Source organism: Myiozetetes cayanensis, unplaced genomic scaffold, assembly GCF_022539395.1.
Source record: "Myiozetetes cayanensis isolate MyiCay16 unplaced genomic scaffold, myiCay2020 scf92, whole genome shotgun sequence".
Lineage (NCBI taxonomy): Eukaryota > Metazoa > Chordata > Aves > Passeriformes > Tyrannidae > Myiozetetes > Myiozetetes cayanensis.
In genome coordinates this window covers 28,932-52,557 of record NW_026088208.1, presented here as the reverse complement: position 1 = coordinate 52,557, position 23,626 = coordinate 28,932, and the positions used below count along the sequence as shown (strand labels likewise).

General features: G+C 57.1%; 1 protein-coding gene and 2 pseudogenes across 1 annotated transcript; all 3 read right to left on the bottom strand.

Moving 5' to 3' along the window:
• Positions 1-359: 359 nt before the first annotated feature.
• Positions 360-1,402, bottom strand: LOC126653151 (olfactory receptor 14J1-like; annotated as a pseudogene).
• A 2,039-nt stretch (positions 1,403-3,441) lies between these two features.
• LOC126653150 (class II histocompatibility antigen, B-L beta chain-like) lies at positions 3,442-7,108 on the bottom strand (annotated as a pseudogene).
• Positions 7,109-12,037: 4,929 nt separating this feature from the next.
• On the bottom strand, positions 12,038-14,501 carry LOC126653148 (class I histocompatibility antigen, F10 alpha chain-like). The gene is made up of 6 exons (XM_050340674.1): positions 14,183-14,501; positions 13,706-13,975; positions 12,975-13,247; positions 12,749-12,859; positions 12,612-12,650; positions 12,038-12,282 (listed from the first exon to the last, which is right to left on the bottom strand). Exons 1-6 carry the CDS (start codon positions 14,484-14,486, stop codon positions 12,269-12,271), a joined length of 1,011 nt encoding a protein of 336 aa, XP_050196631.1. The 5' UTR covers positions 14,487-14,501; the 3' UTR covers positions 12,038-12,268.
• Between the last annotated feature and the right edge of the window lie 9,125 nt (positions 14,502-23,626).

Genomic DNA, 23,626 nt, shown 5'->3' with positions numbered 1-23,626 from the left:
CCCAGTGCCTGTCCCTGCCTGTGCTCAAAGGGCTCCCACCCCCCAGGACTGTGCTCAGAGAGCACTAAGACCTTCCAGCCAGAAAGGGGCTCAGGAGGACAGTGTGGAAGTGGAAAGAGCAGCTCTGCAAAGCCCAAGCTCTGCTGCTCCCTGGCAGTGCTGCTGTTCTGGGATTCTTGTCCCCTTGCCTTTCGCAAATACTCCCTGTCCTGTAGTGCGTCTTGGACAAAGAAGGCACTGCAGGGTGCTTTATTTTGTTTAAATACTTAGAGAGTACAATTCATCATTTATTCATCTCTGGGTCAAATTCAAAATTAGTTAGACGGCAGATGCATAATAATATTAAATTGCAGAGAAAATTACTGCAAGAAGATCTCTATGACCTCCATGAAAAAGCTGAGCAGGAAGGCTGGGCCATTACAGAGTCCCCTTCTGAATGCTACACACCAGAAAACAGGCACTTTAAGGCTCCTGAAAAGCATCTAGTCATCATTTTCCTTATGGCATCCTTGAGCTCCCGGTTCCTCAGGCTGTAGATGAGAGGGTTTAATATTGGAGGGACCACCGAATATAGAACAGAAAACACCAGGTCCACGGATAGGGAGGAGATGGAGGGGGGCTTCAGGTAGGAAAACACAACAGTGCTGATAAACAGGGAGACCACAACCAGGTGAGGGAGGCATGTGGAAAAGGCTTTGTGCCGTCCCTGCTCTGAGGGGATCCTCAGCACAGCCCTGAAGATCTGCACATAGGAGAAAACAATGAAAATGAAAAAGACAAATGCTAAAGAGATGGAAAAGAAGAGAAGTCCCAGTTCCCTGATGCTGGAGTGTGAGCAGGAGAGCTTGAGGATCTGAGGGATTCCACAGAAGAACTGGCCCAGGGCATTGCCCTGGCACAGGGGCAGGGAAAATGTATTGGCTGTGTGCAGCAGAGCATTGAGAAACCCAGAGGCCCAGGCAGCTGCTGCCATGTGGGCACAAGCTCTGCTGCCCAGGAGGGTCCCGTAGTGCAGGGGTTTGCAGATGGCAACGTAGCGGTCGTAGCACATGATGGTCAGGAGATAAAACTCTGCTGACATGAAAAAGACAAATCAAAAAACCTGAGCAGCACATCCTGTATAGGAGATGGTTGTGGTGCCCCAGAGGGAGTTGTGCATGGCTTTGGGCACAGTGGTGCAGATGCAGCCCAGGTCTGTGAGGGAGAGGTGCAGCAGGAAGAAGTCCCTGGGGGTGTGCAGGTGCTGGTCGCAGGCTACGGCGCTGAGGATGAGGCCGTTGCCCAGGAGGGCAGCCAGGGAGATGCCCAGGAAGAGCCAGAAGTGCAGCAGCTGCAGCTCCCGCCTGTCTGCCAATGCCAGGAGCAGGAACTGGGTCATGGAACTGCTATTGGACATTTCTTGCCTCTGGACATGGAGACCTGTTGAATGAGGAAAGGACAGTTAAAAGTTAGGGTAGAGTAGTCTGAGAAAAATCAAAGCCTCTTTCCAAGACCCCTCTCACTGCTCCATTGGTTTTCCTTCTCTAGGAGTCTCTTTTTCAGCTCCATGACTGGAGCCCTGGTTGGGGCTCACTACATTTTCCATGAGGAGCAGACCCTGTGCCCACTGGCTGTGAAGGGTCAGCCCTGCTCTGCACTCCTGGGGTCATGGGCATGGTGGGGACAGGAGCCTGTCCTGGTGTTCAGCTCTGTCAGATGAAACTGGTCCCAGTGCAAAAGTGCTTGTCAGCATCTGCACTCCCAGAAGAACCAAGAGAGCAGAAGGCAGTTCCAGAAGTTTGGGTTTGTTTATTTTTCAGACTCCCCTCATCTCTCCTGAGGAGTGTTCCTGGATGTCAGAACCCCTCAGCACTTCTGATGCACTCAGGGAGAACAGAGCAGGTCCTGCCAGGCAGGAGGATTGTCTGGGGCTTAGTGCAGAGTTAGGGGAGCTGCTCTGTCCCTCTCTCTTGTTCCCAACTGCCCTGGGTTTGCTCCTTCCTGAGATGGAGATTGATCACACTCCCAGTTTTGTGTGAAAAGACCCCAGACACTGCTGAGAGCAGAGGGATCCATCCCACACCCCTCAGTGTCTCAGCCTGTCTCAAGGGCTCAGCACCCCCCTTGTAGCCAAGGACACCTGTGGCTCATCTCACCAACCCAACAGCATCTCCTGGGCTGGCACAGCAGCTCTGCCCCTCTGCACTGGGCAAGCTGAGAAACAAGGAATGCATAGGGAGGGGCCAGCTGGGAGAGGCCAGGGCAGAGCCCACTGGGCACTCAGGGCACCTCCCCCTGAGCCAGCTGGGCCGCCTCCCACACACCACCAGTGCCAGGAAGGTGTTCTCAGCTCTGTGCAGCTCCTCAGAGGTCCCTCTGGAACTCAAACCACCAGGCATGTGGCTTGAGAGCTTGAGAGAAATCCCTCCTTGGACCTTCCCCTTGAAGGATCCCCTGGAAAATGTGCTGGGCTCCTCTGGTTGTGTGAGCAGCCCTGCCCCAGGAAACTCTCAGCTGATCAGGGAAGAAACCTGCCCTGCCCTGCCAGGCTTTGCTCTTTCCCCCCACAGCCCCTGCCCAGCCCTGAGGGAGCTCCCCAGCCCGGCTGAGGCTGCCCCTGGCAGGTGGCAGAGCTGCTGCCCCGGCACAGCCCCTGGGCTGCAGGACCCTGCTCTGCAGGACAGCTTGGGGCAGCCTGGGGGGCACAATGATTCCATCAGGTCCAGAGTGTCCCAGCATTCCTTTGAATCCATGAGGCCCTGCAGTGTCACAATGGCCCTTGGTGCTGGGAGGTTGCCCAGGGTCCCAATGGGCCCTTTGTCTCCCCATGGCCCTGCAGGGTCACAATGTCACAGTGTCACAGTGTCACAGTGTCACAATGTCACAGTGTCACAATGCCCCCTTGATTCCATGAGGTTCAGCACCTTCCCGGGACTCCTTTGGTTCTGTGACGCCCTGGAGTGTCATCAAGGCCCCTGGATTCTGTGAGCTGCCCCAGTGTCCAAGGGCCTTTGGCTCCATAAGGCCTTGCACTGTGACAATGGTCCTTAAATTCCAGGAGGTTCCAAAGTGTCACAATGGCCCTGTGTCATGGTTTGATCCAACCACTGCCTCTCCCACATTCTCCACCAAAAATTTCATTGTTTTGCCCTAGGTCAATTTGCTTTCACACCCCACACACAATTACTTAAGGTTGAGAGAAGGTTTATGCAGACAAAAGAGATTAGGGAGAATAGTACTAAGGATTTATTACTTTAATATAAAACTAAAGAACTACATCTACAATAATTCTAATTAGGTAAAAGTACTATGTATTTACAGAAATACCCCTCCCCCCTTTGTATCAGTTCAAGGAGGAGGAGCAGTCTCATTCTCCATTTCCAGAGCTCCAGGTCTTTAAAATAACTTTGCAGCACTCTAAAGCTCTTCTTCTGTTATCTCTAGGACAAAAACTCGGATTCATTACAGCTGGAACACTTTCTCTATCTCTCTCTCTTCCATGTCGGCCTCAGGGCTGGGCCTGTCCCCCTCCTGGGCTACGATCGGAGGCTGGGGGGTTACCCAGGCCCTGCAGGGTCTTCCATGGACTGCAAGGGGACACTTGCCTACCATGGATCTTCACCACAGAGTCACAGGGGATAATGGCTTTTGAGTCCACCCCTGTTTCCTGTGGGGTCCCTTAATAGACTTCTCTGACGTGAGTCCATTTCTCAGACAACAGTTCTTCTATTCTCTGATGTCTCTCAGGGTCACAAATCTCCAGCACCAGCATGGGATCCCTCACTTGGATCCCAACATCTTACCCGAGCTGTTCTGCTCCAGCGTAAGTCTCTCCATGGCCTGCAAGCCTTCAGCAGGATTCGGTTTCATTTCAAGCCTTCTCATGAAGTCTCAGCTTCCTCGGGCATCCGAGCTCACTTACTTCAATGTAAGCTCCTCTAAAAACTGCTGGGGTCTCTTCACCACAATAATCTTCCACAAGGGCAGGGTTTATTTTTCAGTCTTTTCCCTGCTGAAGGGAGAGAGAGAGAGAGAGAGAGAGGCAGAAAAAGAAGCACCCCCTTCAAACTTCTCTTCTCTCTCCTACTGTTGCCATCTTTGGCCTTGAAAGTTGTGCTATCTCTCTGGAACTCCTTTTGAAGCACATCTTGTCCAGGTTCTTCTCTAAACTTATTTTTTCTCTACTCTCCTACGGGAGAGAAGGGGGGCTGCAGTGCCAAACCTGCCCCCGGTCCAGGGCCGAAGGAGGAGGGAGGCCTGGCCCCCACCTGGGGCCTGACACCACTCCCTACATGGCTCCAAAATTCAACTGTACCACAAGCTTCTCTTCCGTTTTCTTAAAAATGTCATCGGCAGAGGCATTACTAAAACTTTTAATTGCCTTTCTCTATGGAAATCCACCTGGACAAAATCATCCTCAGCCCCAGAGGCTGGCTGGTGGGCAAAACCATTACCATTATCATGGTTAGGCTTCGCGAACGAAGATTTGAGAAGGGCTCTACCCACGCTTGCTACAAGCACGCTGATGGCTAAAAAGGCCAATGTGAGATAGACAAGTCTGGTTGCTGAAGGCACAGCAGAAAGACTCCCCAGGTGATATCGACGAGACGCGATTCTTTCTGCGTTGTCTTTTCTCCTCAAGAGTGATCCTGCGTGTGTTCTCAAAAGCAGCAGCAGCGTTATAGATGGTGTGTCTCCAGGCCTCCCGATTGGAGGCCAGGGTAGACCAATGGAGGTGATCAATATGGCCAAGGATGAGGGATTGTTTCAGGCAGTCCTTGTACCTCCTCTTTGGGGCTCCTCTCTTGAGGCAGCCAGTGGCAAGTTCCCCATAGAGCACAATCTTAGGGAGGCGGTAGTCCTGCATCCTGGAGACATGCCCTGCCCAGCACAGCTGTGTTCTCAGCAGCATGGCCTCAATGATCGTGATTGCTGCCTGTTCAAGGACAGACGTGTAGGACCCTCCACCCCCCTCCCATCACCCCCAGGACACCCCTGAACCTCTCCCAGTCCCTTCCCAGCTCCCACAGCACTTCCCCAACCCCCTCCCAGTCACCCCAAGCCCACCCCAACCTCCCTCCCATCCCACCCAGGCTCCCCCAAACTCCCTCCCAGTCTCCCCCACAACTCCCCACAGCCCCTCTCAGCCCTCCCAGGACACCCCAACCTCCTCCTTAACTTTTCCATTGCCCCCCAAAGTGCCTCCCAGTGTCCCCAGTGCTCCCCCAGACCCCCGACCCCCCTGCCAGTGTCCCCCCCATGCTGAGGGGGCCGGGCCGTACCCCAGTGCCGGCTGAGGGGTGCTCCAGGCTGACGTGCTCCACCTGGCAGGTGTAGGTGACCCCGCGCCAGGGGGGGATTTCCAGCATCACCAGCACCTGGTAGGTCCAGTCCCCATTGGGGACCACGTCGGTGGCCACCACGTGCTCCGGCAGCTCCTGCCCATCCTGGAACCACCTCACCTGCACCGGGCAGGGCAGAAATCCATCACGGAGCAGAGCAGGGGCTGGGGCTGGACTGGGAGCTCAACGGCACCAGCGAGATGGACACGCTGGGGGGCACTGGGAGAGACGGGGAGACACTGGGCTGAGCTGGGGGGCACTGGGAGAGAGGGGAGAGGGCTTTTAGGACATTGGAAGGGGTTTGGGTTGCACTGGGAGGGACTGGGATGGTACTGGGGGAGGACTGGGAATGGACTGGGGTAGAAGGGGATGGGCTGAGGGGGTTACTGCGGACAGAGTTGGGAGATGTGGGAGTGAACTGAGAACCACTGGGAATGGACTGAGAGGGTCTGGGAGTGAAATCAGAGAATCTCTGAAGGACTGGGAGGGACTGGGAATGACTGGGAAGGACTGGGAGGGACTGGGATGGACTGGGAAGGGACCGAGCGGGACTGGGAGGCTGAATCCTGGAGAGGATCTGCCCGGCAACGGATGAGTCATCAAAGAGATGCGCTCTGATTGGCTGAGGGGAGGGAGAGCGGTGGCCCCAGCGGGGCGGAGACGCGGGGGGGCACTGGGAGAGACTGGGATGGACTAGGGACACTGGAAAGGAATGGGATGGATTCCAATGGAATGGGGGGCACTGGGAGAGACTGGGATGGACTCGGGGGGTATAGGAAGAGGCTGGGATGGACTGGGGGGCACTGGGATAAGCACAGGGAGGGCTGAGGGGTCTGGGGTGATTCCCAGGGAGGGTTTGAGGGGCTCCAGGGTCATTCCCGAGGCAGGGAAATTTCCGAGTGGACCCGCTCTGCCCCTCGCTCACCTCTCCTCTCCACGCTGAACGGGGTGAACACCTTGTAGTTGTGCCGGCAGTAGATGTCCACCGCAGACCGTTGGTGCTCCAGCCCTTCCTGTTGGCTGTTCCAGTACCTGGCCTGGATCTCCCCAAACGGGGTGTTCCCCACATAGACCCCCACATCGCTGTCGAAGTGGTAGTACTGCTGCCGGTTGTAGATGTACCTCTGCACGAACCTCACCCGCTCGGTGCCATTGATGAAGTGACACTCGAACTTTACCATCTCCTGAAACACCCCTGGAGGGTGTTTGGAGGACATGGGTCAGGGGTACCCTATTCCCCCCCCCATTATCCCCCATCCCCCCACAGCAGGTCGGAAGCTCAGAGGGTCACCCCGGACCCCCCTTTCCCACCCCCCTCTGCCCCACGGCCACCATAGCACCGGCTCTTGGCTGGGGAGGAACCCTCCCCATCAGCCCCCAGGGATGGACAGGAGGGTTGGGGATCCCCATGTGCGGATCCGACCCCACCCCCAGAGCCCCAGGGAACCGCTGCAGGGCTCCAGTGGTGGGGGACACCGCGGGACCCCCATGGCACCCCTCTTCCTGTTCTCCCACCCCCCTTTTCCCCGCTCTTCCACCTCTTTCCCACCGTCCCCCCAATCCTCAGACCCTCCCGCGTTCACTTTGGGGCTCCCATCCCCCTCCCACTAATTCCGGGGATTCCAACCCCCCTCGCACTCACTTTATGGCTTCCCACTCCCTCTTTTCTCTCCTCTTTTCCCCTTCCCGCCCCCCCGCTCACCCGAGAGCTCCTCGCCCGCAGCCGGGGGGGCTCCCAGCACCACCAGTACCACCAGTACGGCCCCAGTTCCCCACACACGCTCCATCCCCAGAGCCGGGCAGGTGCTGATGCCCCAAAACCAGCCGGGCGGGGCCGTTTTGGGGCTGTTTTGGCCGCGCTCTGATTGGCTGAGGGCAAAGTTCGGGGCCAGTTTTTCGTCGCGTCTTCCCGGCAACTGATGAGTCATCAGCGTAGCGCGCTTTCATTGGCCAGAGCTGCGTGGGAGCTTTCTGATTGGCTGAGGCCGTTGGGGGCGCTGCAGCCCCGGGGGTGGGGGGTTCTGGGGGGTCCGTGGGGTGGACCCGGTTGAGAACAATCCCCGATCTCCCCCCGGGGCCCGAGGGCGGAGCGGGCCCGGTTGGGAACACCCCGCTCGTCTCCGCCGCTGCAGCCGCTGCCCCTGCTCCGGCTGCCGCCGCTCGGCCCCGGCCGGGCCCGCGGGGTCGCCGCTCCTGGCGCGGGTGGAGGGGTCGGGCCGGGCCGCGCCCGCTGTTCCAGTCCGGTCTGGGGCTGCCACGGAGTTCTTTAGAGGATGGCTTCGAGGGCGAGATTAAGGCACAAAACTCCAGGTGTTAGGTCTCAAACAGACAATTTGCTTTATTGGTAACAACAAGTAAAAGGGGAAAAGCGGGAGCAGAGAGAGAGAGAGAAGGGAAAGAAAAGGCTGAAAAAGGAAAATGTCGAAAGTTCCCAGCACCAGTGAGAGAAGCGGGTGTAGCCAGCCTCAGGCAGTCAGGGAAGGGTCGCTGGAAGGAAGCAGGGGGTGAGCAGACTGGATCTGAGACAACCAGCAGACGCAGGCAGGTGGGACACGAGCAGGACAGAGTGAGCAGTGGGGCCCGCAGCCAGCACGGGACCCTGGACAACACCGCCTGCACTGGACCGGACCCTCGGGCAACGCTGGGCACTGCCTTAAACACCCCCCGGTGGGCACTCTGTGGCCAGCTTGGCTCCGGGTAGAGCTTTGCAGGGTGTCGGTGGGTTGAGCTGCTGGTACCCAGGCAGGCTGGCTCTGCCGAGGAGGGAAAATGGACCAGCTTTGTGTTGGAGACTCTCTGACACCCGCCCGTCCCTCGGGGCCACTCTTTCAGTGACACGGGTTTGCAGCTTTTTATTCTATTTATTTTACTATATTCTCTGTACTTTATTCGATCCCCACCCATCCCCCGGGGCCGCACTTTCAGTGGACGGGGCAGCAGAGTCCCCTTGGAGCCGTTCATCGCTCCCTCACAGCCCCCGGGGCCGCCCCGGTGCTCCCTCGGTGCAGCTCTTTTAGGTACCAGGTGATGGAAACCCCTCGACACAGGTATTTTATTCCATTTATTTTATTCTCTATATTTCATTCTATTTACACCTGGCAGGTCCTGCCCTGCAACTCTTTCAGTGACACGGAGCGGCGATGACCCCCCGGTGAGGTTCTTGTATTGTATTTTATTCTCTGTATTTTATTCCCTTCACACCTCCCATCCCTCGCTGTCGCCCTTTTGTAGCCACCCCATGATGCAGCTTTTTCAGGGACACTGAACATCGTCCGGCCTGCCCAGTGCTGCCCCACCGGTCCCTCGGTGCGACTCTTCTTGATACTGGGTGGCGGGACCCTCTTGGAGAGGCTTTTTATTCTCTTTCTTTTATTCTCTGTAGTTAATTCTATTCCCACCTCGCCCTGCCCTCGGTGCATCCCTTTGACGACACCCGACAGTGGGTCCCTTGGTGCAGCTCTTTCATTGACTTGGGGTGGCTTCTTTAGTGTATTTAATTCTCTCCTCTATTTGATTCCATTCACGCTTCCCTCGCCGCAGCCAGGGTCACCATTTCCCGGCCGCCACTCCTCGCTCGTCCCTCGGGGCAGCTCTTTTACATACAGGGCAGCGGAGGCTCCCCTGGGGCAGCTTTTTTACTCTACTTTGGTTTATTCTCTGCATTTTATTCTGTTCCGATCTCGCTCCCTTCCCTGGCGACACCCCCCAGGGCCCATCCTGGGGCAGCTCTTCAGTGCCAGGAGACGGTGGGCTCCCCCCAGGGCCCGTCCTGGGGCAGCTCTTCAGTGCCAGGAGACGGTGGGCTCCCCCCAGGGCCGATCCCTCTCGCATTCACTTCAGTCTCCACTTTGTGTTCCCAGCCTGCCCGTCCCGGGGTGGCTCTTCTGTATTTGTGTCTCTTTTAGGACAGACCTGGCATTTCATTGATCGATTCCCCACATTTTATGCCTTTTTAATGGTATTTTATTGATTGTCTCGGATATCAGGATCAACATCTGGATCCTTCCGGCCGTGGTGCTTTCCAAGGAGAGCAGGAGAGAGGCAGAGCCAGGAGAACCAGCCTGCGATCACCCAGTGCCACCTGGGAGAGATGTTGGAGAGCAAAACCTCCCTTCAGGTTGGAAGGAAACTCTGCATTTCGTGAGCTGCCTGGACAAAGTGTGCCCACAGCTGTGTGGGAAGCTGACAGGAGGGAATAACATTCCCAAGCACCTGCATATCTGCTCTGAAGGAATGACTGTCTGCAGGTTGAGACACTTCTTAGTTTGACCATTCAGCTACTTTAATAAAGTCTTCAGTTGAAGATCTTTGTTTTATCAGGACCTCCAAAAGCCAGGTCAGGATCACCAATAATTTCCTTTCCTATGTGGATATAATTGCTTGGCAGGATTCTGTTGAGGAGTCTGATGCTCTGTAACAAGACATTCCTGGAAAAGTATTCCAAGGAGCATCCCAAGCAATTAAAGAATCAGGAATAATTGTGGTCCTTGGCTTTCAAACATGAAAAAGCAGGAAGTTGATCCATCGGGAAGAGAGACAGCGTGGGTGGGAGCAGTGGATAGAACTGACAACAGATTCCAACCAGGGGCAGCACCAGCCAGAGGAGACACCACACCCTGAGGCAGAGTGTGGTCCCCACACAGCCTGGGAAGGAGGTTCCCCTCCCGAGGGAACTGTCCCCAAACCAGCCCTATTTCCTTAAAAAGGACCCTGTGCAGCTCTGGGGGAATCGTTGCCAGGGGTTTAATCCGTGGAAGAGATAACGAATGAGGGGCAAGCTCTGGGGGTGTCCATGTATTTGTTAGAAAAACAAACTAAAAGTTTGGGGCCTGACATTCTTCAGTGGTCCCAGAATAGGAAAAAAATTCATTGTTTAGGGCTGGACAAGGAGAATGCAGGATTTATAAACCACCAGGACACATCACAGGAACCAGAGATGTCCTGTCTGGGGAAAAGGGAATAAAAGGGACTGAAAAATGTGCACCAACCATCAAGAGAAGTGAGAGATCAATAACCAACAAAGGATAGAACACTAATTAATGAAGAGAACCACATAGCTTGTAGCCAATGAACACTAATTCCTTTCTTCACTGAAACATATAAAGAGTTCAAAGTTTTGGTAACTGTGCATGTTTTTTGGAGTTACCCCCATGCACCTTAACAGTGATTCAAGTAATTAGAGTTGACTAATGTCAGCTTTCCAACCCCACAAACTGTTCAGAGTTTATTTCCTGGTTTTCAGTGGCAGTCCCAAAGGCCACCTTTCCTTTCTCAGCTCAGCAGCTGGAACAGGTTTTATTGACAGAATCAGTTAAGTATTGACCAATGGAAAGTCAAAGCCAATATTTACTCTGAGTTTTCCTAAATCCAAGTGTTTACAGTGAGTGAAATGCAAAGTGCTGACCCACAGATTCCCCTCTGTGACACTGCCTGGGCCCAGGGCTAGGGATTCCCCAAACCTGATTCCCAGACATTCCCAAAGAAGGGGCTTCCTGTGGTCGTGGCCTTGAGCAAGGGACTGACCTTTATATTAAACCAACTCCTGGAGAGACAAATGAAATTACAGGTGCAGAAACCTGGAGACTGGGGAGTCAGTCAGCAGTTTGACCCAGAGATGAGATCCCTTCTTTGCAAATAAACTCAGGGAGGAGAACAAAGAGAAATTCATTCCCCATTGGAAAGGAAATGTCAACATCTCAGGGAATCAGTGAATCCCAGCATGGTTTGGGTTGGAAGGGACTTTTAAAGCCCATGGAGTCCAACCCCCTGCACTGAGCAGGGACACCCTCACAGGGATCAGGCTGCTCTGAACCCCATCCAACCTGGCCTGCAATGATTCCAGGGATGGGGCAGCCACAGCTTCTCTGGGCAACCTGGGCCATGTTTCACCGTCGTCATAAAAACTTCTCCCTCCTATCCAGTCTGAATCCACCTTCTTTGAGTTTGAAACCACCATCCCTTGTCCTGTCCCTCCATCCCTTGTCCCCAGTCCCTCTCCAGCTCTCCTGGAGCCCCTTTAGGCTCTGGAAGGGGCTCCAAGGTCTCCCTGGAGCCTTCCCTTCTCCAGGTGAGCCCCCCCATCTGTCCCAGCCTGGCTCCAGAGCAGAGGGGCTCCAGCTCCAGGAGCAGCTCCAGGGCCTCCTCTGGACTCGCTCCAGCAGCTCCACGTCCTCCTGCTGTTGGATCCCGGAGCTGGAGGCAGCTCTGCAGGTGGGGTCTCACCTGAGGGGGCAGAATTCCCCCCTCCCTGCTGTGGGATCAGTCCAGGACACAGGGGGGTTCTGGGATGGGGCATGTCCAGCCCTCACCCATCAACACCCCCAAGTCCTTCTCCCAGGGCTGCTCCCAATCCCTTCATGCCCATCCTGGACTGATCCCAGGGGTTGCCCTGACCCAGGATCACATCCCCTCCTTTCTTGCTGGGCCCTTCTGAACAGCCTCCACTCCTGGTGTCTCCATCCCTGTCCCCATTCCCATTCCTGGTGTTCCCATCCTAGTCCTGATGTCCCCATTCCCAGTTCCTGATGTCTCCAACCTGCCCCCAGTCACCCCATCCCTGTCCCCATTCCCAACTACTGGTGTCTCCAACCTGCTCCCAGTGTCCCCATCCCTGTCCCCAGTGTCGCCATCCCCAGGCCCCCGACCCCATTCCCATTCCTGAGGTTCCCATCCCTGTCCCCATTCCCATTCCTGGTTCCCAGAGAGGAAGTGATGGATGCCAGAGGAGGGAACCAGGATTTATTGCCCAAAGCAGCAGATTTTCACACCACAATTAAAGCCTCAGTAATAATTGTGCTCCTGGGTTTCACACATGGAAAAGCAGGAAGTTGCTCCACTGGGAAGAGCCGCAGGGGGCCGGGTTGGGTGGGAGCAGCGGGATGAGCTCTGCCAGCAGCTCCTGCCTTTCCGCAGGGAGAGGGAAGGGGCGGATCCAGCTGCATGATCACTTAGGCCGTGATTTCTGCCGGGATGAGAGAGGGGAAAGGAGTCCCCATGTCCCTGTTCCCATCCCAGGGGATGGATCTGGCTGGGGAGCCCATGGAGAGCAGCAACTGCTCCGAATTCCCTCCTGATCCTGCTCCATCCATCCCACCCCAATCCCACTCCAGAATCCAGCCCTGATCCCAACCCACAATTCCACCTGATCCCACTCTGCAATCCTGCACTGAGCTGCAATCGCATTCCAATCCCGCTCCATCCATCATGCCCCCATTCCCCTCTGGAATCCCAGGATCCATCCTGGCATCCCTGCAGGGAGGATCTGGATCCACACACGCTGCTGGTACTCACTGGTGGGTGCGGGGTCGTATCCATTGCCCTCCCTCTTCCCTATGGAAAGAAAGCGGGATCAGCACCCGTGGCACAGGATCCCTGGAATGCTGCTGGGCGGATCCGGGCCCCTTCCTGACCCCCATCCCGTGAGTTACCGGCTCGGAGCTTCCAGACACCGACTGCGACGAGGCCGATGATGACGATGATGGCAGCGATGACGGACACAGCGACCAACACCGGGGTGGAATTCCAGATGGATTCTGGCTCTGGGAAGGGCAGGAGGGTGAGCAGGGGGAGGGTGACCCCCATCCCAGTGCCCCACACTGCCAAATTCCTCATTCCCACATGCCCAGTTGCCACATTGCCCGTTCCCAGGCTCACCCCAGGCGAAGATCCCGGGCTCCGGCATTCCGGCGTGCTCCACCCGGCACCGGTACTGCTCCCGCTCCCCCGGCAGCGCCTCGATCCTGGCCCAGCTGTGGAAGGTGCCGTCGCTGTTGGGAACGATCCCGCCCCACTCCGTCTCCTGATCCCGGATTTCATCCCCCTTCATCCAGTTGATCCCGATGATCCCGGGGTAGAATCCGTACGCGTGGCAGGACAACGTCAGGATCCCGTGTTCCTCTTTCCCAGACACGTGGACATCAGGGGGCTCTGGAATATGGAATTCCCATGGGACTGGGACAGTAGTGAGATCCATCCACAGAATTCCCATTGGAATGGGACAACCCATGCATGGAATTCCCATGGGAGTTGGATGACTAAGATTCATCCATGCAATTCCCATGAGAATTCCCATGTTCCTCTTTCCCAGACACATGGACATCACGGGGATCTGGAATAAGATGCATCCATAGAATTCCCATTGGAATAGGACAACAGTGAGATCCACCCATGGGACTCCCATGGGAATGGAATTGGGGTGAGATCCACCCACAGAATTCCCACTGGAATGGGACAACAGTGGGATCCATGCATGGAATTCCCACTGGAGTTGGATGACTCAGATTCATCCACGAAATTCCCATGGGAGTGCCTGTGTTCCTCAGTTCCACCCTCCCAAATCCCACATTCCCAAATCCACATTCCCATAGGAATTCTGTCTCCCTCACCTTTGTGCTCCAGTGCCTCCTGCCCGTATCCAACATATTTCTGGAGCCATTCCGCACATCTCAGTCCCAAGTCGTGCTGAAGAGCCTCGTATCCTTCGGATTTCCATTTCCTCTGGGTGATCTGGGCAGCTCCATCAGCTGCCACGAAGGTCCCGCTCTCCAGGGAAAAGGAGAGGAAATCCTGCCCGTCGTAGCCGTACCGAAGGGTTCTGCGAACACTCCCGTCGGACAGGAGGTCACAGCCAGAAAGCCGCTGCCATGTATGGAGACCTGGGGAGTGGGACCAGACCCACAGAGATCCCTGGAATTGTGTCCCAGGCCCACAGAGCCCCATTCCAGCCCTATGGAGCCCCAGAGTCCAACGGAGACCCACAGATCCCATCCCAGCCCCTTGGAGTGCCCTGGATCCCCATCCCAGCCCCACACATCCCATCCCAGTCCCACACATTCCCCCATTCCCTGGTTCCCCGCACTCACCCCCACTCCAGTTGTACCGGGCCCCCACTGTCTCCAGGTCAGCAGCAGCCACAAGTTGGTTCCTCTCGCCAGTCTGGGTCTCTCCATCCCAATATTCTGGCTCAAGTCCAGTCGCCATCCACGGCGTCTGCGGCTCCGTCCGGCGCCACTCGCTGTCATAGCGTGTGATGGGGATCCCATCCACGTATCCCAGGGACATGTATTGAGGGATCCCCGGGCTGGGCTCTGTAACTGCCACCTTCAGGTAACGCATGGAGTGGAGAACTGGGGGGACACGGAGATTTGGGGGGACCAGGGGGGCCATGGGTAAAGGAAAGGGGGAACTGGGAGAGCTGGGAGAGCTGGGAAGGGGTTTGGGGATCCCAGGGAAATTGGTGCAGGGGGTGTCAGTGCTGGGGAGGGGGTGCCAGGGGTCCCACTGCACAGGATTGAAGTTCCAGTGTCAGGGAAAAGGGGGATACAAGGATTGGGAGAGGTGGAATGGGGGGATCCAGGGGGTCCCTCTGACAGGGAAAAGGGGCCCAGAGGTCCCCAGGGTTGAGGAAATGGGGTCACGGGTGGAGAGATGTGAGATGGCCAAGAATGAGGGTCCAGAGGGTCCCAGAATCAAGGAAAAGGGGGTATCTGGGAGTTGGGAGAGGTGGGATGGCCGGGAAATGGGCTGCAGGGGGGTCCCAGTGCCAGAGAAGGGGTTCAGGGGGATGTAGGGGCTGGGAGAGGTGGGATGGGGAGTCTAAGGGGCCCCTGTGCCCAGGAAAGGAGGTCCCAGGGGTTCCCAGTGTTGAGGAAAGGGGGTTCTAGGGGCTGGGAAAAGCAGGAATGGGGGTCCAGGGGGTCTCAGGATAAAGGAAAAGGAGGGTCTGGGGTCTGGGAGAGGTGAGATGGCTGGGAAAGGGGGTGCAGGGGGTGTTGATGCAGGATAAGGGGGTTCAGTGGGGTCCTTGTACACAGGAATGGAGGTTCAGGGGGTCTTGCTGCCACATAAGGAGGTGTAGGAGGGTCTCTGTGTCTGGGAATGGAAGTTCAGGGGGTCCCAGTGCCCAATAAGGGTATGTAGGGGGTCCCAGTCCCAGAGAAAGGGGTTCAGGGGGTCTGGGTGCTGAATCAGGGGGTGCAGGAGGGTCCCCATTCCCAGCAATGGAGGTTCAGGGGGGTCCCAGGGTCAAGGGAAGGGGGGTGAGGGCACTGGGAGAGGTGGGATGGAGGTTCAGGGGGTCTCTGTGCCCACAAAAGTGGCATCCAGGGGTCCTCAGTGTTGAGGAAAGAGGGGTCTGGGGTCTGGGAAAAGAAGGAATGGGGGTCCAGCGTGTTCCAGGATCAAGGAATAGGGGGGATCTGGGGTCTGGGAAAGGCAGGATGGCCGGAAAAGGGGGTGCAGGGGGGTGTTGTTGCAGGATAAGGAGGTTCAATTGGGTCCTGGAGCTGGGGATGGGGGTCCAGGGGTGTCCCAGTTCCCAGGAATGGGGGTCCAGGGAGGTCCCAGTGTTGGATCAGGGGGTGCAGGGGGAACCCCATGCCTGGAAATGGAGGTTCCGGAGGATCCCCGTGCCCAAGAATGGGGGTTCAGGGGAGTCCTTGCCCAGGAATGGGGTTCAGGGGGTCCCTGTACCAGGAAATGAAAGTTCAGGGGGATCCCCGTGCCCAGGAATGGGGTTCAGGGGGTCCCAGTGCCAGGCAATGGGAGTTCAGGGGGTCCCTGTGCCCAGGAATTGCCGTAGAGGGCATTCCCAGTGCCTGGAACCCCCCTGCAGGAAGCACAGGGAAGGGAGAACTGGGGGGGGTCACAGAGATTGGTGGGTCTGGGGGGTCCAAGGGTCAAGGGAGAGAAACTGGGAGAGCTGGGAGAGCCGGGAAGGGTCCCAGGTTCAAGGAAAGGGGAGGCTGGGACTGGGAGAGGTGGGATAAGGGATCCAGGGGGTCCCTGTGCCCAGGAAAGGGGGGACCAGTGGTCCCCAGTGTTGAGGAAAGTGGGGGCTGGGGTCTGGGAAAGGCAGGAATGGGGGTCCAGGGGGTCCCAGGGTGAAGGAAAAGGGAGGATCAGGGGGCTGGAAGAGGTTGGATCGCCAGGAAAAGGGGCACAGGGGGGTATTTGTTGAGGATAAGGGGGTTCAGAGGGGTCCTGGAGCCGGGGATGGGGGTGCATGGGGTCCTGGTGCAGGATCAGGGGTTTCAGGGGAGTCCCAGTGCCAGGAATGGTGGTTCAGGGGTGTCTGTGTGACAGATTAGGGTGTGCAGGGGGATCCCTGTGCCAGGAATGGGGATCCAGGGGGGTTCCCATACACGGAAATGGGGGTTCAGGGGGGTCTTTGTGTTGGAAAAGGAGGTTTAGGGGTCCCAGCTCTGTGGAATGGGGTGCAGGAGGGGGTCCAAGTGCCCAGGAATGGAGGTGGGGGGGATTCCCGTGCCTGGGAATGGGGATTCAGGGGCGTCTCAGTGGCCAGGAATGGAGGTTCCAGTGGTCTCCTTCTGGGAATGGGGGTTCAGGGGGTTCCTATGCCCAGCAATCGGTGTTCAGGGGAGTCCAAGTGCACAAAAACTGAGGTCCAGGGGGTCCCAGTACCCAAAAATGGAGGTTCAGGGGGTCTCTGTGCCCAAAAATGCAGGTTCATGGGGGTCTCGTTGCTCAGGAATGGAAATTGGGGGGTTGAGGTGCAAGATAAGAAGATTTAAGGGGGTCCCGGTGTGGAGGGACAGGGTCCAGGGGGGTCCCGGTGCCCGGAAATGGGTGTTCAGTGTTCAGGGGGGTTCCCGTGCTCAGAAATGGGTGTTCAGGGGGTCTCGATGCCCAGGAATGGAATCTGGGGGGTCCCGGTACCGCATAAGGATGTTTAAGGGGGTCCTGGTTGTTATAAGTTACTTTTTCTCTGGAATTTTGAAGACGGTAAAAATACCTGCAGGACAAAGAAATATAGCAAGAGATTTTTATTGCAGTGCTGGGTACCCATTTCCAGCACTGGGTGCACCTTTGAATCATGCAAAGAGCACACCGCTGTTTGAAAACCGCGCTTTTTGTACCCTTTGAAATCAGTTGTTGAATATTCATTTTACTGTCCGCTTGTTGCCTTAAAAGGTAATTTCTCTGCCTTGGAAGTGGGTGTTATCTTTTGGCTGGTTGCAACATACTTCCCCTGGGCTCGTACAGGGGGGTCTTGCATCATCCTCACATTGCAAGGCATGGAGGGTCTCTCTGTGTATCCACATGGCACAGAGGAATACATTTTTATTCATAATTTGTTCCCTGTTCCCGGCCACAAAAGATTCCCTGGTGAGAGGTCCAGATAGGACCCTTCACCTTACAGTCTCCACGGTACGCCTATAAGTTAGTAACTATACAGAAATAGTTCTTTTGTTAGTACCCCCTGTTCATTTTAATTTGCTTGGAATAAAATCAGTTCCTCAATTTTTCACACTCTGACCCACTGAGAGGGGCCTGGAAACCAAGATGATCTTTCCCAACAACTCCCCAGATCCTCAGGAAGTCTCGTCCTTTTGTACTTCATGTCAGACTCTGCCTTGTTCCCAAAAGGTCCAGATTAGTCCCTGCCCCCCGAGTTTGATCTCTGTACACACAGGGACAACTGTTTGTTGTGGCACCGGCCCCGAGAGGCAACAGCAGATCTAAAGGCACTGGTTCTGAGCTGGGATCTGCCCCATTTCTGACACTTCCTTTTGTGATGTCCACAGAGCACTTGCAGTTTGATTTCCAGCTGTTTGCCTTCTAATTCCCCCGTGCTCTGGGGGAGCAGGAGCTGGGACAGGGACAGACTGGGATGGACTGGGACAGACTGGGATGGAGTGGGACACTGGGATGGAGTGGGACAGACTGGGATGGACTGAGACAGACTGGGATGGAGTGGGACACTGGAATACACCAGGACCGGGACCCAGCAGGACCCCTCGGGAGCAGGATCAGAGCACACTGGGACCCTCCAGGACCAGAACTGGGGAAACAGGGATCATACTGGGAGCAACTGGGACCACACCCAGGGCTACTGAGAGCAACTGGAGGCCACATAGGATATACTGAGAGTGGCTTGGAGCCACTGAGATCATACTGGTGGAAACTGGAATGTTACTGGGGCAACTGGGAGTGACTGGGAAGGACTATGAGCATGCTGAGGGCTCTACTGGGATATACTGGGAGTGTCTGTAACCATAGTGGGGGTGACTGGGACCACACTGGGAGCGACTGGGACTGCGTGAAGGGGAATTAGGACCAGGCTGGGGGCAACTGGGAGGAAGTGTGAGAGACTGGATCTACAACAGAAGCAACTGGGATTGACTGGGACTGTCAGGAGGGAAGAGCGGGATCCTACTTGGAGTGACTGGATCTGTGCTGGGGCAACTGGGAGCAACTGGGACCATGCTGGGGGCAACTGGGACTATGATGGGGGCAACTGGGATCATACTGGGATCACAGTGGGAGTAGCTTGGCCCATGCTGGGGGCAACTGAGACCCCAGTGAGGGTGACTGGGGTCATACTGGGAGTAAGTGGGAGCATGCTGGTGGGACTGGGACCATGTTGGAGCAACTGGGATATACTGGGAGCAAGTGGGAGCATGCTAGAGGTGATTGGGACCATACTGGGAGCTACTGGGAGTGCACTGGGGGTGACGGGAAGTGGCTGTGAGCACTTGGGATCATGCTGGAAGCTACTGAGGCCAACTGGGAATGAGTGGGACCACACTGGGGAAACTGGGAGCAACTGGGAGAGACCAGGAGTGACTGGGACCATACTGGGATTGACTGGGAGCATGCTGAGGGTGACTGGGATATACTGGCAGAGACTGGGAGTGACAGGAATCATCCTGGGAGTGACTGGAACCATGCTGGGTGACTGGGAGGAACTGGGACCGTGCTGGGGGTGTGGGGGCTGGACTCACTGGGAGTGAAGGGGTTCATACTGGAGTGACTGGGACCATATAGGGAGTGTCTGGGCTCATGCTGGAATCCTAATGGAATGGACTGGGAGTGAGTGGAGCCATACTGAGGGTGACTGGGAACAAGTGGGACCATAGTGGAAGTGACTGGATTCCTACTGGGAGCAACTGGGATAGTAGTGGGAGTGACAGGGATATACTGGGATCACACTGCTGGTGACTGGAACCATACTAGGAGTGGCTGGAACTCTACTGGGGTGACTGGGAGTGACTGGGACCATGCAGGGGGTAATTTGGATCCTACTAGGAGAGACTGGTATTGTACTGGTAGTGACTGGGATCATGCTGGGAGTGACTGGGCCCATGCTGGGAGTGACCTGGGCCCCACTGGGCAGAACTGGGTGGCTCTGGCCCAGCTGGGGCTCAGGGTTGTTGTCCCCCAGGGCCCCTCGGGCCCGGCCGGGGCCGCAGTTCTGAGCCAGGGCCGAGCAGGGACCCCCCTGTGCATTCTGGCGGCTGCCGAGGGGCTGTCACGGCTCAGGGGCTGCCCCGGGCCGGGGCTTTGCTGCAGAGTTTGGGATGAAACCCAACAAGCTGGGCCGGGGGGCAGCCCTGGCAAGCAGGGCTTTGCTGCCGCGGCTCTGCAGGGGCTTCCCACGGGCTCTCGGCTCCTTTGGGCATCCCCTGCTCCGGCCTGGGCTCCTCCCCGGGCTGCAGGGGGGTCTCTGCTCCGTGCCGGGCTCAGCCTCGGCTCCCAGAGCCTGCAACTCAGGCTCACCCGGAGCTGCAGCCGGCTCAGGGCAGCAGCGACTGCCGGCTCTGCCGCCAGCCCGGGCACACGGCCAGGGCCGGCACTGCTAAAGCAGCGGCTCCGGCCACACGGCCAGGGCCGGCACTGCTAAAGCAGCGGCTCCGGCCACACGGCCAGGGCCGGCACTGCTAAAGCAGCGGCTCCGGGCACACGGCCAGGGCTGTTTCCCGCAAAGCGCTGCCATTCTGTGCCCAGGCGGGCGGGCACTCGGGCAGGCGGTGCCGGAGCTCGGACGCGGCCCCGGCGCGGCTGGAGGGGGCGGGAGGGGGGTCCGGCGGGTTCGTCCCGCCCTGTCTCCTCGGCAGGGGCCGCGCAGGGAGCGGCTGCCCTTCCCGGCGGGCTCGGAAGGAGCCGCTGCCGCAGCAGCAGCTGCCTCGGCCCGGCTCCTCTCGCTCCCACACCTTTGGCTGCCCCGGGCCCGGCGCTGGTCCCGGCCGGGGGGCCCCGGCCTTGGAGCCGCATCGGCTGCTGAGAGATGGCCTTGCTGGGGCAGGGCTGCCACGGGATGGGCTTGGAGTCCCTGCCGAGCCGAGCCGTTCTGGGACTGAAAGGGAGACGCGGTCTGGGATGGACTGGGCTGGGAATATACTGGGATGGGGGTGTGAGATGGACTGGGGCATGGGAGAGGGAATGGACTGGGATGGGGGTGTGGGATGGACCGGGATGGGGGGTTTGAGCCAGAGCGGGAGTGTGAGGGCCTGGGCTGGCCCAGGATGAAGCAAATTTGGATTTGAGCTTCGTTCTCTCTTGCCGAGATTGCTGTGCCAGATCCAGAGGGAATTTGCGAGGGGGAAGGAGGATGTGAGACCAAGAGGAGCAAGAATAAGCAGCTTTCTCCTGCACGTGCTGCTCCCCCTCAGCCCAGCCCAGCCTGGGGATCCCACTTTGGGGTCTCTGTGACCCCCAGGTGTCTCCTTGCAGGGACACCTCAGGGCAGGGCTGAATCACTCTTTTCTTTTCAGAAAAAAAAATGGAAAATTCCTGTTGACTGGTTGGATTCCCTCTCGTTTGGTCACTGCAAAAAAACCCCTTTGAGTCACTCCCTCAGGCACCTGTGGACTCATTGCTCTTCCCTGGGAACTCTTTGCAGCTGCCAGTGCCCCTCCAGCAGCATCCACATTCTGTGCCAGTGGATTCTTGTCCTGTTTCTTTGGGTTCTTTCCTTACAAATATTCCACAAATTGTTCTCTGGGGTCAGTTTTGCTTTGCTGAACCTGTTAATTTTTACCTTTGCCTTGGGGAATAGTGCATGGCCAGGGAAAGGCTGAGCAGGGAAAGAATTTAGGAAAACCCATGAGCCAGGTGGGAAAATGTTGCCAGTGTGAGAGGCTGGAGCAGCAACAAGAGGAGCGAGCAAAGGCTGGGACAGGAAACAGGGACCAAAAACCAGCCCTGGGGAGAGGGACAGGGTTAGAAAAAGGCTGTGACTGCCTGGGGGGGAGTTTGGGGGATTTTTCAGCTCTTGGTGGGTTTCTGTTTGGACCATGAGGTGTCCTGGCAAAGCCCCAGGAGGGAGCAGGACGTGCCCAGGCCCGGGAGCTCGGGCTGTTGTCCCAGATCAGCTGGTGGGTGGCAGGAGGAGCTGAGGGTGCCCCTGTCCTCTCTGTGTCTCCCAGGGGTGGCAGAAGTCCCTCGGAAGGCAGGTCCAGAGGCACCATCCCCTGTCCTGGGGGTTCCATGAGCTGCCCTGCACAGGGTGGGCACACAGGGGGTGGGCTCAGGTGGGGCTGAAGGGCCGTCCAGCACCTTGGGGGGTGACCTGGGGGGCTGGGACTGAAAACCCCTCGGGGCTGTGCAAGGCCTTGAGACAACACCTTCCCAGGGCACCCAGAGCCGGCAGGAGCCCAGGCTGAGTTGGGCAAACAAAGCCAGTCCTGGTTCTTTGAAGGCTGAAATCACCTAAAGCTGGGGAAGGACAAACGGGGCTTGGCTTTCCTGGGAGGAAACTGCCCCAAATGGGGCATTTGGCACTCCCCAGTTCCCGGCCTGAGCAGGAACTCGCTTGGTTTGCACAGACTCGGTTGCTGCTGCAGCAGAGGGAGGCACCAGGAAAACCAGCTCCTCTTTTGGGGAGGTTGTTTCAAAGTTCTGCTGGAGTTTAGTGTTTGTGGGCACTAAATCAGTTCCAAAAGCCACAGGGGAGTGTTACAGCCCACCCTGCCAGGCCGGAGTAACTTTAGTTTGATTATTATATCCCTTGGGATGAATTAAAGTAAAGCAATCCTGGCTGATCAGTGTTTGCAGAGAGAGAGAGAGCATTTCTTTGGGAACAGTTGGGCTGCAAAGGAAAACAGGTGTGGAGCCCTTTGGGTTGTAATACAGCCACCCAGGGAAATGTGGGAGAGAAAAGAGAGAAAGAGAGAGAAGAGAATCAAAGTCACAGTCACCCCTCAGAGGGCTCTGACCAAGCTGGTTGTTGTCCCCGGGGTCCTAGTGCATCGGGGAGTGCTGGGGGAGAGAAGCCCCTGCAGTACAACAGGGGGTGGTTTTCTGTCCCCTCCGAAACCCTCCTGGGGCCTCCCCTGGATGTTTTTGGGGCCCCTTTGGCAGGGGCCGGAGGTGCTGGTTTGTGCCAAGTCTTGCCGGCCTGGGCAGGGGGTGTTTGGAGGGCAGCCCTGCTAAGAGGCCTTGCGGGGGCAGTGCTGGGTGTGTGCACCCCCTAGGGCCCTCTGCCACGGCCTGGCCCAGGGCAGAGAAATATCCAGGCCCCCCAGCCCAGAGAGGCGCCCCAGGGCCTCCCCAGGGCCACAGTCGGGGGCTCCGGCCTCCTCCCCTCAGCCTGACCCTCCCTGGCCTGGCAGCAGCTCCTTTGCACAGCCCCACCCAGCAAACGTGCTGCAAGTGCCCTCCAACAGGCCAGGCCCTCCCAGGGAGGAGCAGGCAAGGGAGGGCAAAGGGCTTGGCAAGCTGTGGGGCTGGGGGTGGTGCCCAGCCCGTGCTGGAAGAGGGCATGGGGGGAATGCAGCCCCAAAAATCCTTGGATGCCCAGGACAGCACTGGGATACCCCCCAAACTGAGCCTGCAGCCCCCCACGGGCTTGGGGCTGTGCTGGGAGGTGGGGAAGGGACCCGGGGGGTACAAGAGCTGGGGGTGGGGTGGCTTCTCTTTGTGCCCCTTCCATGGGGTTTGTCCCCAGATTTCAGCCTCAGGTGCATCAAGGACAAAAAGGTGCCCATGGGGGTCAGCGGGCTCCTCATGGGGCTGCTCCTCCCCATCCCTGCCCTGGGGGTGAGTGGCTGAGGGTAGAGGAGCCACCCCAGAGCCTCCTCCTGCACAACCCCCTGCAATGAGTCACCTGCACACAAGTGTTAATGTACCCCACGCTGCCTTTAAAAACAAAATACATCTTGATACTGGACTACTATGATGAAGGGTCTGTGCCAAATAGTTTAATTAAGATTATCATGTTACATCAATAATTTCTGTAATAATAATAGATATTATTGTATTTCCAAGCTGTTTTTAACCAGCATCAAAGCACAAGGATGGAAGGATGGATCCGCTTGGAATTTTTATGGGGCTCATTAATTTTGGGGGTTCTGCCATCTTTTGTGGGATGTTTCTGGAAGCTTTTTGGGTCTCAGTGCTGCTCCCACCCCTCCTCAGAGGGGTGAGAAGGGCAGAGCTGGTGACCCTGGAAATACAAACCTGGTTGTGTTTGGCTACAAAACTCACCCTGGACTGGTTTTGCCTTTCCAGAGGCGACTTTGCAGCAGATCCCTGTGGATTTGTGCTCCTGGGAATGCTCCAAC